Source organism: Dermacentor silvarum, chromosome 6, assembly GCF_013339745.2.
Source record: "Dermacentor silvarum isolate Dsil-2018 chromosome 6, BIME_Dsil_1.4, whole genome shotgun sequence".
In the NCBI taxonomy this organism is placed as follows: Eukaryota; Metazoa; Arthropoda; class Arachnida; order Ixodida; family Ixodidae; genus Dermacentor; species Dermacentor silvarum.
In genome coordinates this window covers 90777614-90790883 of record NC_051159.1, presented here as the reverse complement: position 1 = coordinate 90790883, position 13270 = coordinate 90777614, and the positions used below count along the sequence as shown (strand labels likewise).

Sequence of the window (13270 nt, the reverse complement as noted above, 5' to 3'; positions counted from 1 at the left end):
TGCCGAATTTAAAAAGTCGCCAGTATTTTCCCCTGTATTATGTGACGTAGACAAAACCAGACTTATGCGAAGATCATTTCAGAATGCTGATGTATTGCGGTCAACGGCAAATAACATTGAATATGCAGTTGTCAACAGCTGAACGTCAACATAAAAATCGTTGACGTTCGCGATCCGGCATACCTTAAAAATTACAATTTTACCTCCTTGCCCACCTGTGCACACATTAAGAACATATAACTGGGAATAAGGTGCTAGGAAAACTCAATAGCAAGCTAAACCCTGCAGAGCGCTAGCTGACTTGATGACGAGGATCGCTTTTAGGGCACTGCAATGAAGTAACACAACACGCCATGCATATATGGCGATCACGTTTGAAGAAAAAGAATTAATATGAGCTATATTTGTTTAGACCAGAGAGTTTATTGATTTATACAGCATCAACAGCCCGCAAATGTTTCTACGTACTTCATGACACTTCTAAAATACCGAGTCAAGTCTTCATCTTAGTTTGTTTCAGTTAAGTTCTTTTTCGCACGTGGTGGGTGTTTGTTTTGAGGCTTTTCAAGCACTTAATAAAAGCCGCAAACTTATTCCTCTAGTTTATGGGGGTTCCTTCTTATTGTAAAAACGAGTACATTGAACAAAATATCACCTCTACAGATAGCTTTTCTACCATTTGCAAGCTAGCCTAAAGAGAGGAATTAGCAGCAGGACAGGCGGACGACTTCAAAGCCGTTGGGATAAACCTTTGCAATGAGTCAAACGCCACGTCTTAGGCATGACATAAAATTTCCATTTGTTTTCTATTTTACAGTTGCTGAGAACGCTGAACCTGTTTGCGGGTGTTGCCAATGCGATTGAGACGAAATTATTCAGTGTAATAAAACTAAATGTGTCTTGCAATTAAGAGCCTGAAGTATTACTGGTGTTTTTCTTACGCTCGAATCCTGGGAGCGAGCGAAAAACAAATGATTTCAAATATGTTTTATTCCCTATATCTTCGCATCAATAACAAAGTTTCTCTTAGGTTGCTTTGGCTTCAACAGGAGACATACTGAAGCGAAGGCAACTACGTCTACCGCCTGTGGGCATCATTTTGGCACGAAGTATCCTAGAGGTATTGGGGAGAGAAGAGGCTCTATTTTTTGGCAGCCCTTTAGGAAGCACGGATCAGCGCCTTAGGGAAGACGAGGGGACCGTAAAGGGAAAGAAGAGAGAGAAGATCGTTGTGGTCACCGGAACCCGTGACTGACAGCGGCAAGCACGCGGCGCATTTACAAGTTAGACACCAGCTCCGTAAGTGACGGCAACGGACTCGAACTCGACGGTACTCCCTCGAACGGGTCGATGGGCTCGCCTCGCCTAGCGGGCACGTCGGGAACCGAGCGTGGTCCAAGCCCGCCGTTGCATTCCTCGGCTTTTCACTTCGACAGGCGGTGGCGGTAGCCACTGCTCCTCGCGACCCCGGGTTTACACGCACGCGGGACGAATGTGCAGCTTATCCGGGTTGGTCTCCTACTTGCCGGGTGATTCCGGCCAAGCTCATCATCGTTCACTCGCTTGCACTCGCTCGCCGTCACCAGCAGACAGGCTACGACAACGGTTTGGGCATCGTGGGTGCCGGCTATGGTTACGACGACAGATAACGGACGCACAACATTGACAGTGCACGACAGTTTGTCCTGGCTACGCGCACGTCTGCGTCATTGATGATTGGAGCCATTCGACTGGGATAAGCTGGCATAGTGCTCTATCCTACCCCCATCGCGGCTATTTGGCTGCTGTTGTCCATCGTCGGTAAGTGTTGACGCGCAGAATGTCTTGCACGGCAAGCTTCAAGAACGAGTTCAACATGTCATTATTAAGCGTATGCTAGGTTATGTGAATACAGTAGTTGCAACGCCTGATTTATGTGTAGGCTTTCCAAGAAAAACCTGCTTGAGTAACAAATCCTTAATTTCTTGGTTGTCAATAAAGCATATTATAGAAAATACTCGCGCTGCATACAGTTTCGAAATGCGCACCATCTAGGATTCTTTTTTCTTATTGTATGTGACATCCTTGATTTCGATGCTCGCTAAAGATCCTAAGCGATATAAATCATCCCTGCTATCATAAATATCGCTGCTGAACTGGCCACCGAAAGCGGAAAGGAAAAAATCTGTTATCGTATCAGGAAGAATGCAACTTCCGTTGCCGAAGTAAATAATCACACATTATACGTTAACCCTGGACAACAAACAATTCAGGATAATGAACTTTCATTACTGGGTCAGCAGAGATTTCCTGTGATTACCTCATGCACGATAACGATGCAAACAGTGCGAAACAAGGTAATGGGTTATAGAAAAAGAATTGTTGAAATACCACACTGTCACTGTGTTGAAAGTGTTGAAATACCACTCAGTACAAAAAAGTTATGAAACTTTCGGCTCCATTTTACGTGGTGAATATATTAGACAATATTAGTATTGCCCACAAACCACCGTGTTTTATTTTTTTGCCATGAAGTAGAAACAAGAGTTAAGTACACTAACACGTAGAAATAATGCCTTCGTTGTGGATAGCTTAAGGGTGTTTAGTTTATCTACTTTAGACTCCTTGCACGAAAGTACCACACACAAATATTTTGAAAATGACGCGAAAAAAAGTCTGAATTTATACAAAGATTGCACGTTTTAACTGCGGAACTGTTTAAGCTTTTCGTTTCCCCGCGTAGCGTTCGCAGAAACTCGACTAGCTGCTTGTTTCCTATCTGCGCGTTGCCTAGCAACTACCTGCCACAGCTGCGCCTCGCTTCTCTTAGCTCCGGCAATGCTCCTCCGCCACCGCACCTGCGATGACGTGACTGCGGGTTGCATAGAACAGCTTGCAACATCAACACCACGTTCCAATGCCAACACCGCGTTCCAGCAGACCCGCTCTGTCAATGCAGTCGCCTAGCAATCACCTACCCAGCTTCGCCCAGCCATGTCATTGCTTCGCGCCGCAATTCTTGCTTTGCTTTGTGAAGCTTGGCTGTGACGTCATACTCATTATAAAATTATAAAGGTCATGTCGACACACCCAACTCTCGTAGAATTCGCACTGAGTAAATCTAACATGGGATGGTCGACGAAGTACAAGACTCCCGAAGGAGAAGCCGCTCAGCTGGAAGCTCGTCGTACCACCCACCGAGAACGAATGCGGCGATTACGTGCAAAAATAAAGATTAACAAAACTTACCCGAACCTAGCAAAACGTAGTCGAGCCTAGCAAACTTAGCCTAGCCTAGTAAAACTTATCCAAGCCTAGTGAAACTTAGCCAAGCCTAGCGAAACTTAGGTGAACCTAGACAAACTTAGCCGAGCCTAGCAAAACTTAGCCAAGCCTATAGCGAAACTGGAAGAAGCTGGGTGATCACCAGCTCCACTGTTTCTCCAGCCTTGCACAACTTAGCGCAAGCTGCGCTATTTTTTTTTTTTTTCAGAAATACGCGCACATTGGCTGTCGAGTGTTTGCTAACAGACTAATTAAGCATTGATGACAGACTAATAAAGCGACCATTGGACGCGTGCAAACGGCGCACTTTATTTGAAGTTCCCGTCCTTGGCTTTTTATAAGGAGCTGCTGCAAACATATTTACATACTTATTTATCTGGTAGACCGTGAAGCCAAGTGCTAATTTATATTCATATTGTTGGATTTTATTCCATGTCGTGGTCAGTAAAGGTTTAACGAAATACTTTAATCTCTCACATTTTGCATGTTGCTCTCGCTAAAGAAAACAACTATAGATGTCATAAGGCACACAAGCGCTTACTAATTGGATAACCGGTTGTTATTATTATTTTTTTGAAAACGCTCACTCGAATAAGGCCTAAGAGGACATCATGCTCCTGCTTATTCACAGAGCAGAAAAAACGCTTGAGGTCTAGTTGAAAACGCATTTTCATAGCTCGGCTTTTACCTAAGGCACAAAAATTCTGAGGCAAAAGTAGTTTGACAAAGTTTGACAGAGTTTGACAAAGTCTCTTATATACTGCTGCAGTAACCATTAAATCTCACTTGATTCGCGTAGTTAGTGCTGATTTCTCGGCGTCACACTGGACTCTAATTTAAAGCCCACAGCTCACATAGCTAATATGCTGCGTGACATAGCTTATGGAATAAGAATAATGCTGAAAACGCGACCTTATTTTACTACCCCAACATTACTAATGCTTCATTTGCGTTTATTCGCAGTCAGTTCACCTATTCTATTGCGACATGGGGGGTACATACTCTACACATATAACTCCATTCCAACATATACACAAGTAACTCAGCGCAATATAAAAGACAGACACAAGAAAGGGACTGACAAGGACAAGCGCTTGTCCTTGTTTGTCCCTTTCTTGTGTCTGTCTTTTATATTGCGCTGAGTTACTTGTTCAGTTATGCAGAACCAACTAGCCCAACAATTAACTATTCTACAACATATCCACATCAAGCATTCAGAATTCCCCCCTTCAGTTCATTCCGTTGCAGTGCCTCTCAACTACTTGGCAATTACCGAAGAATAATAAGCTCTCAACTGTCGAAATTTATTCTTATCCTTTTGTATCGATCTCTTAATAACATCTTGCCATAAGACATATTAAGCGAATTCAAACTTCACGATAATACAACTTAATTTGCTTTCAATCATACGGTGCTTCTGCCTTTATTTTCAACAAATTATGGCAGACAAACTGCTTTTCTAGCATATAATTTTGGAAGCGCCTCCCGACTCACATCAAACAAACCACTTCATTATGTCATTTAAAAAAATTTTCTACTTTTTTGATAGATGGTTGATTTCTTTCTTCTGACCTTTCTCACACACACTGACACACTAAATTCTGGGTTGCGCTTGTATAACATACTAGAGGTTAATGATATTCAGCATGTCCTTTTGATTCCTTTAAATACGCTTTGTAAATAGTCTATAATATTTGTAATGTGTTGTATTGTTCTTGTTCTATCACCATAATGTCTATTCTTCTTTTTAATGTTAGAGCAAAGCTGCACAACTCATTTATATATTTTTGTATTGATGGCATTGGATTGTATTTTTGTGTTTTTCTGTATTTTATGCTTTTACTATTTTGTGTATCTCACTTGTATTACCCTGCTGTCAACATAGTTATTCGTTGCTAACAGGATGTTCCCTTACAGCTTCGTGCTCTCGGACCTTCTTCTGTATGTTCATTTATGTAACACATTTTTGTAACTGAATAAAACATTCTGATTCCGATAATATTTTGTTTGTTTGTGTAACATTTGTTTGCTTGCCACGTCCTTCCTTTGTCCAGCTAGCTTGCTTGCCTTTTTATTTAGGCCACAGCAGCCTTGTTCATTGCCAACTTATTCACTCCTATACAGACAGGGCGTCCATGGTCAGTTTTCATTTTGTCGGCCGGTGGGCACCCTTGTTTTATCGGATTTCGGATGTCCGGCCGGATTTTCAAATTCAACAGGGCCCGCACTGGTCTCCTACAGACATCACACTTCCGCTCTTTATGTTGCTCTCAGTGCTGAAGTATTTGTACAAATACTGCGCACGGCGTCTAGATGCGATTATATTTATACGGGAAGCCGGAGTTTTTAACAGCGAAGCTGTTCTAGCTAACCGTAAAATGTGGCGCCTGCCGTCGAAAAAGCTCGCCGAGCTATGACGTCACTGCGTTGCCTAGAAACCACCTGGTGGAGAGGCATGTGCCTCGCCTCCTCTCCGTGCCGTGCACATGTTGCCTTGACATGGGACGTTAAGGAGAGGGAATGAGAGCTATGCGCGCGGTGCGCGCATTGCTCGGGAGAGGGAAAGAGAAAATGAGAGCGAGATAGAGAGAGAATGGAATTGTAGCAGCACCAACGAGGCAGCGCGCAGAGCTGCTGCCGACACAACCGCGTTGCCTAGCCGCGCATGCGTGGAAGCAGGAGCGATGACGTCACCTTGCGCTGCTTAGTAACCGCCGGCGGAGGTGCACGATCGCTTCGCCCAACACGGACACGGTTCTTGCCTGCCTGCTTGCCTGCCTGCCTGCGTTTGTGGCATGCCAGGAATGATGTCGCTCGTAGGCACCGACGCGTCCAGCGCTAAGTCACGAGAAATGTCGCAAAGGGAAGGTACCTCCGAAAATCATCGCTCGAAAATATCTTCCTTACATGCGTAGTGAAGATAAACCAAGTTAAGACCTAGCAGCAACCAAGTTAATACCTAGCAGTAGCAGCCAGTAAGACTTCAGGATTAACACTTGCGCTATGCCTAAGCTTTGCACGACCGAGTGCGAGCTTGCTCACTTTTTTTTTTGTTCACTCGGCTTTCACTCGGCAACACTTGGCTTTCCTGACATCGAAAAATCTGCAGCTCTGCCAGTTTTGGCGCCTAGCACTAGAAAAATGTTTTTGTTTGGAAAGTTTGTGCTGAGTTCAAGTGTGCATTAAAGCGTTAAAGAGTAAATCATTGAAGAGCTGTGATGCTTGTGCTATATAATATATATATATATATATATATATATATATAAGAGTGAAAATACTATTCACTAGTTCGAAGTGATCTTTGCAAAGGATGGACACAAGAAATACCATACAAATTTGCAAGATTAACGAGACAAAAGTTAGAAGGAAAATTTTGTACGAGAACACAAAAGGGCAGTGCCTTGCTATCTGAGGATCGAGCTGGTTGCCTAATGAGAAAAATGTACCGGCGCTAATATTCGCAACAGTCTAAGGCATGTTTCTGCGGCAGCAATTATCCGGGGACAACAAAGCATATCCTATTGAAATACGAAGGTATCTGCACGGTAATTCCCGTTGGTTACCGAAACCTTTCCGAAGCGTTGGTTTTTAACAGCGGAGCTGTTTTAGGTCGATGTTGAGCCGTGCCGAGCATAGGCCAATAATCGGCGCAGCTGGGTGAGTAGCGCGTGCCGGGGCGCAGGCGTTGAGATAGCGGCGAGGGTGAGAAATAGGAAGGCACGCACTGAGCAGCAGGTGGGTGGAGCTAAAGAGATTGTAGCGATGGCGTAGTGGTGGAGAGATCGAGGGAGAGTGTGCGCCAAGCAGTAGTTGAGGCGGAGCTTGAGAAAGAGAGAGAGAGAGAAGTCATGACGTAACCATGACGTGCAGGGTTCTCCTGAGCTGAAGAGAGCGTGCGCTGGCGGCGGCGTCATTCTGCCGTGATCTAGGGCGAAGAAGCAGCTGTAGTAGCACCAACGAGGCAACGCGCAGAGCTGCTGCCGACGACGTCCACGTTTCCCCGCGTTCGCGCCGAACGCGCGCGGTGTCCGTGACTGCCACCGGCGTCTCTCGCGGCGGCTCGGCAGGTTTCGACCAGAAAAGAAAAAGTTGTCGCAGTTTCACCTGAAAGGTGAAGCATCAATTGCGATAGCAAATTTGTAGAGAGATATACGGAGTAATGATATTAGCTTTATCAGCTGTATAAACTTGGACATGCAGCAGCACCGGCAACGCGCCGAACTGTTGTCGACGCCGTCGGCATTTTGCCCGCGTTCGCTCAAAATGCGTGCGGCGTTGGTGACTGTTGCCGGAGCCTCTGATATAAATAGGCACTTCGTGCCGCAGCTAAACGTCGCCTCCCTTCCCTCCCCCTTCCCCCCCTTCCCCACGGTCTCTCGCGCATCGGAAGAAGGCGCGTTTGCTCTACATATATGGTGATTGTAAAGGAGGAAAGAGACGCCTACTTCTGCAGCCCTTAAGGAAGCACGGCGCAGAACGCGCGTTTGTTCTCCGCCGTGCGTTCACTCCCCGTGAAAGAGCGCGTCCCTCGCGCCCTTTCACTCGCACATACAGCGTTCGGCGGCGCGCGGCCACGATTTCATCTCCATTGACGTCATACGGAACCTCACGGCGACGGCGACGGCGACGGCGACGGCGACGGCGACGGCGACGGCGACGCCGACGGCAGAAATCTGCTTTTGAGTGTCCATATAATTGCTATCGCAATAAAAAGGACACTCGTTGAGTAGCATAGGAACTCGCTGCCTGTTCTTGCCTCGCAAAGTTTTAATATATTAAGTTCACGTTGTAGACTTGTGCTTACGCAACGGCTTCACCTGCAACACATGAACGTACATCTACACAGCTTTCTCCCGATAAAGAAGACGCGCGCGTCAACGGCGTCGTGATGATACTCGGGAGCGGCTTCAACGGCTGTGCGCTAAAGCTAAAGCTAAGTTATTGTTAAAGCTAAGTAAAATCGATGTTAAGGCAAAGTTAAAGTTAGGAAAAAGCTAAACTTAAAGCTAACAAAAAGCAAAGGTAAAGCTAAGTAAAATTCAAGTTAACGCTAAGTATAAGCCAAGTTATAGCTAAATAAAAGCCAAGTTAAACCTAAGTAAAAGCTAGCATAAGCCTCCACCTCTGCTGTTTCATCACCCTTCGCGACGTTAAGTCTGTGAAGCTGGCAAAATTTTTTAATCTGGATGGGAGCAAGCAGCCAGCAGTTGTGATAAGCAAGGCTGAATAGCATGTATATGCTGAAATAATGAATAGGCTGAAAAGCATGTATATCATATCCAATTAGCTCAAGCAAGCTAGGTAACTATTTTTCGCAGTCGCATTTTAAAGGGGATGCCAATAAGTTATCATCCTAATCAAATAATGTTTCTTCAATAACACTACCAGTTAGCAGTGTGCGCTCGTGTAGTCTAGTAGTTGCCTTCGTGCGTCTGTTTCATGCTCAAGCCAAAGTACGAATATTGACAGGCGAAATACATAGAGCAGCTGCTTTCCACACAAAATGGCACTAATACAGCAGCGTTGGCAGAAGAATTGAATTCACATCATTCGTCCTGCAGTGGACATATAGGCTGCTGCTGCTGCTGCTGCTGCTGCTGCTGCTGCTGCTGCTGCTGCTGCTGCTGCTGCTGCTGCTGCTGCTGCTGCTGCTGCTGCTGCTGCTGCTGCTGCTGCTGCTGCTGCTGCTGCTGCTGCTGCTGCTGCTGCTGCTGCTGCTGCTGCTGCTGCGGCTGCTGCTGCTGCTGCTGCTGCTGCTGCTGCTGCTGCTGCTGCTGCTGCTGCTGCTGCTGCTGCTGCTGCTGCTGCTGCTGCTGCTGCTGCTGCTGCTGCTGCTGCTGCTGCTGCTGCTGCTGCTGCTGCTGCTGCTGCTGCTGCTGCTGCTGCTGCTGCTGCTGCTGCTGCTGCTGCTGCTGCTGCTGCTGCTGCTGCTGCTGCTGCTGCTGCTGCTGCTGCTGCTGCTGCTGCTGCTGCTGCTGCTGCTGCTGCTGCTGCTGCTGCTGCTGCTGCTGCTGCTGCTGCTGCTGCTGCTGCTGCTGCTGCTGCTGCTGCTGCTGCTGCTGCTGCTGCTGCTGCTGCTGCTGCTGCTGCTGCTGCTGCTGCTGCTGCTGCTGCTGCTGCTGATGATGATGATGATGATGATGATGATGATGATGATGATGATGATGATGATGATGATGATGATGATGATGATGATGATGATGATGATGATGATGATGATGATGATATCACTCCAACATTGTCTCCCCTTCTATCTGGTCGTCCTGCCTGAAGTGATCTTCACCGCAGTGGCGTCTACGTTGTGACGCCAATCTAAAGTTTATAAGTATTGTGACATAGCGTTAACACCCCGAAGACGCGGCGGACCGATCACACTCAAGGCAAAGATTAATCTCAAGATGAGTCCCCACAAGCGATGAAGACGAAGAAACCGATGAGATGATTAATAAGGCATACCATACCATACCATACCATGATTAACATGTGCAGCCAACGAAGAATTAAGTGACTAAGGAATGCCTACAGTATATTTAATGTTGCAGCAATCGCCATTAATAACTTCCTGGTAAAGCTTTTGTCAATGTTTTTGTGCAGTGGACTTGAAATACTGCTTAGAATCGCTGACTTCGCCAGCCCTTCCATCGTGAACAAGAGACCCGTACAAACTAAAAGACGTCATTTCGTTTTCACTTTAGTCAATGAGCCGTTTCATTCCTAGCAGAGTTTGAAATCGTGTTGACGTTCATTGCGCTAGGTTGCTTTCTATAGGCTGTGTTCAATGGGACGCGAAATGTGAGCCTTGTTGATCTTTTAACACTACTGCACCCAAATTATTGGCATGACAGTTCGTACATAACTGTGCGCTCGCATTTCTTCGTTGACGTAAATAGAGGTCAAGAAGCGCGGACCAGCGCCTTTTGTTAGCAAACAAAAAACAAAAAGAAAAGCATGGTAACTGTCACCTCAGCAGATGTAGAGCAGAGAGGAAGACGTTGGCAAAGGAAACACACCAAGTAAATGAAAGGACTGCTTTCGTAAGAGCCCCCCCCCCCCCCCCCCTCCCAAACCGACGTAGGTAATAACTGCGCACAAGAGAACGTTGATCAGTGTCGAAGAAACGAAAACAACTGCGTGTGGTCCACGCGGCAACAGGAGCGGCGCGGATATTTGATCCCGGCGGCCTTGCACGCTTTACATGTCGACTGCATTGAGAAGTCGCCGATACTCAACATAATACTCTCTGGCTCTTTATCATTCAATACGGCAGCGGCGCGCAAGCAACATCATTGGAGCTAGCGGCATAATGCGTATGAATACTTTATTGATTTCATTCCGCAATTCTAGCCATGATATAGTTGACTTGTTTTGCAAGCATTGACTATAATACTCGTTAGTTCCTGCGAAAACAAAGGACTCGCCTCATATGGCCTTCTTGAAATGCAGTCGAGCAGTGGGATAAACTGCGTTACTTTCTAAAGAGCGAGGAACAAGCAATGCATTTGCACTTCGTGCACCTTCGTTTAAAAAAAATGTCGCTGTTTCGCCCGAAATGCGAGGCATCAATTGTGATAGCAAATTAATAGAGAGCTATTCGGAGTAGGGATAGTAGTTTTATCAGCCGCATAAACTTCGACACATTCTCTTACTAACGGAATTAACAAGAGTGGTGTCAGCGCGCACAAGCAAACATGAATAGATCACACTGAATGACCGCAGACAACGACTGTCAAAACGCTGGCAGCAAGCGCAGCCGCCCCAGCGGGCGAAGGTTCGTGCGGTCTATCGCTTCAACGGAAACTGAGCGGCGAATGCACAGCGCATACAAAGGTCAGAGCTGTGTGGAGATAAGAGACGGTGCGGGCGACCGCCACAAGCGGGCAAAGTACAAGCCCAGTTGTTAGCAGAGTAAAAGCTGCCCCCCCCTCCCTCCCTCCCGGGCTGCCTTCCCGATTTCTTGCTTTCGCGTTGGAGATTGAGTGGCCAGTTCCGCTTGCGCCAGGTTGCAAGATAATCATTTGGTGCTGCAGCATAGTAGGGGGCCTACATGCGTTGCATGTAGGCTCCCTACAGCATAGCGTCACCCCGCCTCCCTCCATCCCATACCCCCACGGCCTTTCGCGCGAGGGTCGCGTTTGCTTTCCGCCGTGCGTTCGCTCTCCGTGATAGCGCGCGTCCCCCGCGCGGTTTCACTCGCGCATACGGCGCGCGGCGACGATTTTATTGCCCTTGGACTTTATACGGAACCTCACGGCGACGCCGACGGCAGAAATCCGGTTGAAGTGTCCGTATATTTGCTATAGCAATAAAATGTTCCTATAAATGGACCGCACATAGAGATAGCGCCACATTGTATTTATATCTAACCGAGTGAACGTGTAGCCTAGCTGTTCTTTACCAAATAAGTAACGAGAAGATAACCTCGTCTAGGAATTTTGGCATCAAAAATTGCTTCACTGGGTAAGATTTAATGCTCTAGTTTCATTTCTCATGCTTTACATGTTGCTATGAAAATGAGACAAAAGAGAGGAGAGAGAGAGGTTTATTTGAATAAAGGCAGAGAGGTCGGCTTGAGCGTTATTTTGCTGTGGCCTGCTACTCTACACTCGGGAAGGGGGGTAGGGGGGGGATAAAAAGAGCGATGAATGATGGTGATAAGATTAGGAGGTGCGTATATACATGTCCATCACGTTGAGGTCATACTAGAGTCGTGCATCGAGTCCAGTGGCTTGAAGGAAGGCTATAGTCGCTTCGACGACCACAGCTGCGCTGTTGGCGTCAGGCCAAGGACCTAATACAATCTCGTCAGATATTGGTCTTTTAGTCACTCGTTGAATACTAGAAATGAGGCTCTGCCGTTTTCGCGCGTACGCTGGACATGAGCAAAATATGTGCTCGAGTGTTTCTGGCACTTGGCAGTGATCGCAGTTGGGACCAGTGTCACTGCCGCCGATGATATGCGTATACCGCCTCGTGAGTGCAACACCAAGACGAATCCGGTGTTAACATACTTGTTATGCTCCTCTTCAGTTTATGAGGCATGCGGAACTTCATTTCTGGGTCCCATTTGTGCAGTCGCCTGTGTCGTCGATCTGGATTGGTCCAGTACTCATGTGTAGAGTTCCGCATAACGCACCGAAGCAGGGCATTCGTGTCTGTTCGTGAGAACGAATTCTAGAGCAAGCATTAGCCATTACCAACAAGTCCATTTCTCAAGCTTTCTGCTTCAATCCTGGTGTAACAGAGGACAGCCATTAGTGGTGTTTACGTAACGTCTAATAGATATTTCATCCCCATCTAATTCTAGATAACGCATTCAGAAATGTCACCGACGACGTCGTGTTAACCACCAGAACAATACAACCGTCGAGCCGCACGGAGAAAGCAATTGTATGACACATGCTGAAGAAGTGCGGTACTAAATGGTGTCGTGGGTATTGAATTTGCGATACGAGATACGAGTTCAAGCGTTTCAGAAATCGCACTGCGCGCGCTTTTGAACACGGTGACAAAAACATTAAAAACAAATAGAACTTAAGTGCGTGAGTATATATGAGCGGGGCCGCAGGAATATTCCAAGCATGGATAATTAATTTCTCCCCGTTCGACCGCCAGAGCTTTACAGTACGACGCACCGTAGAAAGATGACTACGCAAACTGAACGAGCCCGATTTTCGCTGATTGATTTTCGCTCATGCACTGTGGAAATTTCCGTTTTGATATCGTTCAAATTGCCTCTGTCTCCATTCTTCGGACATTCGCTTCCACATGGCATCACTGTACGTGCTGGTGCTCAACGTCTCTGCCATTTAGAAATCGAACTAATCGAAGGCCATGAGCTGCGAAAACGTTTCAAAAATTGTATATCAATAAATATTTTTCCTTCTCCCAATCATTCATTTTCCCGTTTTCCTTTCTTGCCCTCCTTCCCCCTCCCCCTGTTTTCTTTTTTCATGAAAGTAAGTGCCCACTCTTTTCTTAATCGTTTGCATTTAGCTTTTTCAATATC

The 13270-nt window shown here is 46.4% G+C and overlaps 1 protein-coding gene across 1 annotated transcript; it reads right to left on the bottom strand.

The window, feature by feature from the left end:
* Positions 1-7009: 7009 nt before the first annotated feature.
* On the bottom strand, positions 7010-13008 carry LOC119456784 (ataxin-8-like). Its single transcript, XM_037718601.1, has 3 exons — positions 12997-13008; positions 8866-9212; positions 7010-7085 (listed from the first exon to the last, which is right to left on the bottom strand). The coding sequence occupies exons 1-3, from the start codon at positions 13006-13008 to the stop codon at positions 7010-7012; spliced, it is 435 nt and encodes a 144-aa protein (XP_037574529.1).
* Between the last annotated feature and the right edge of the window lie 262 nt (positions 13009-13270).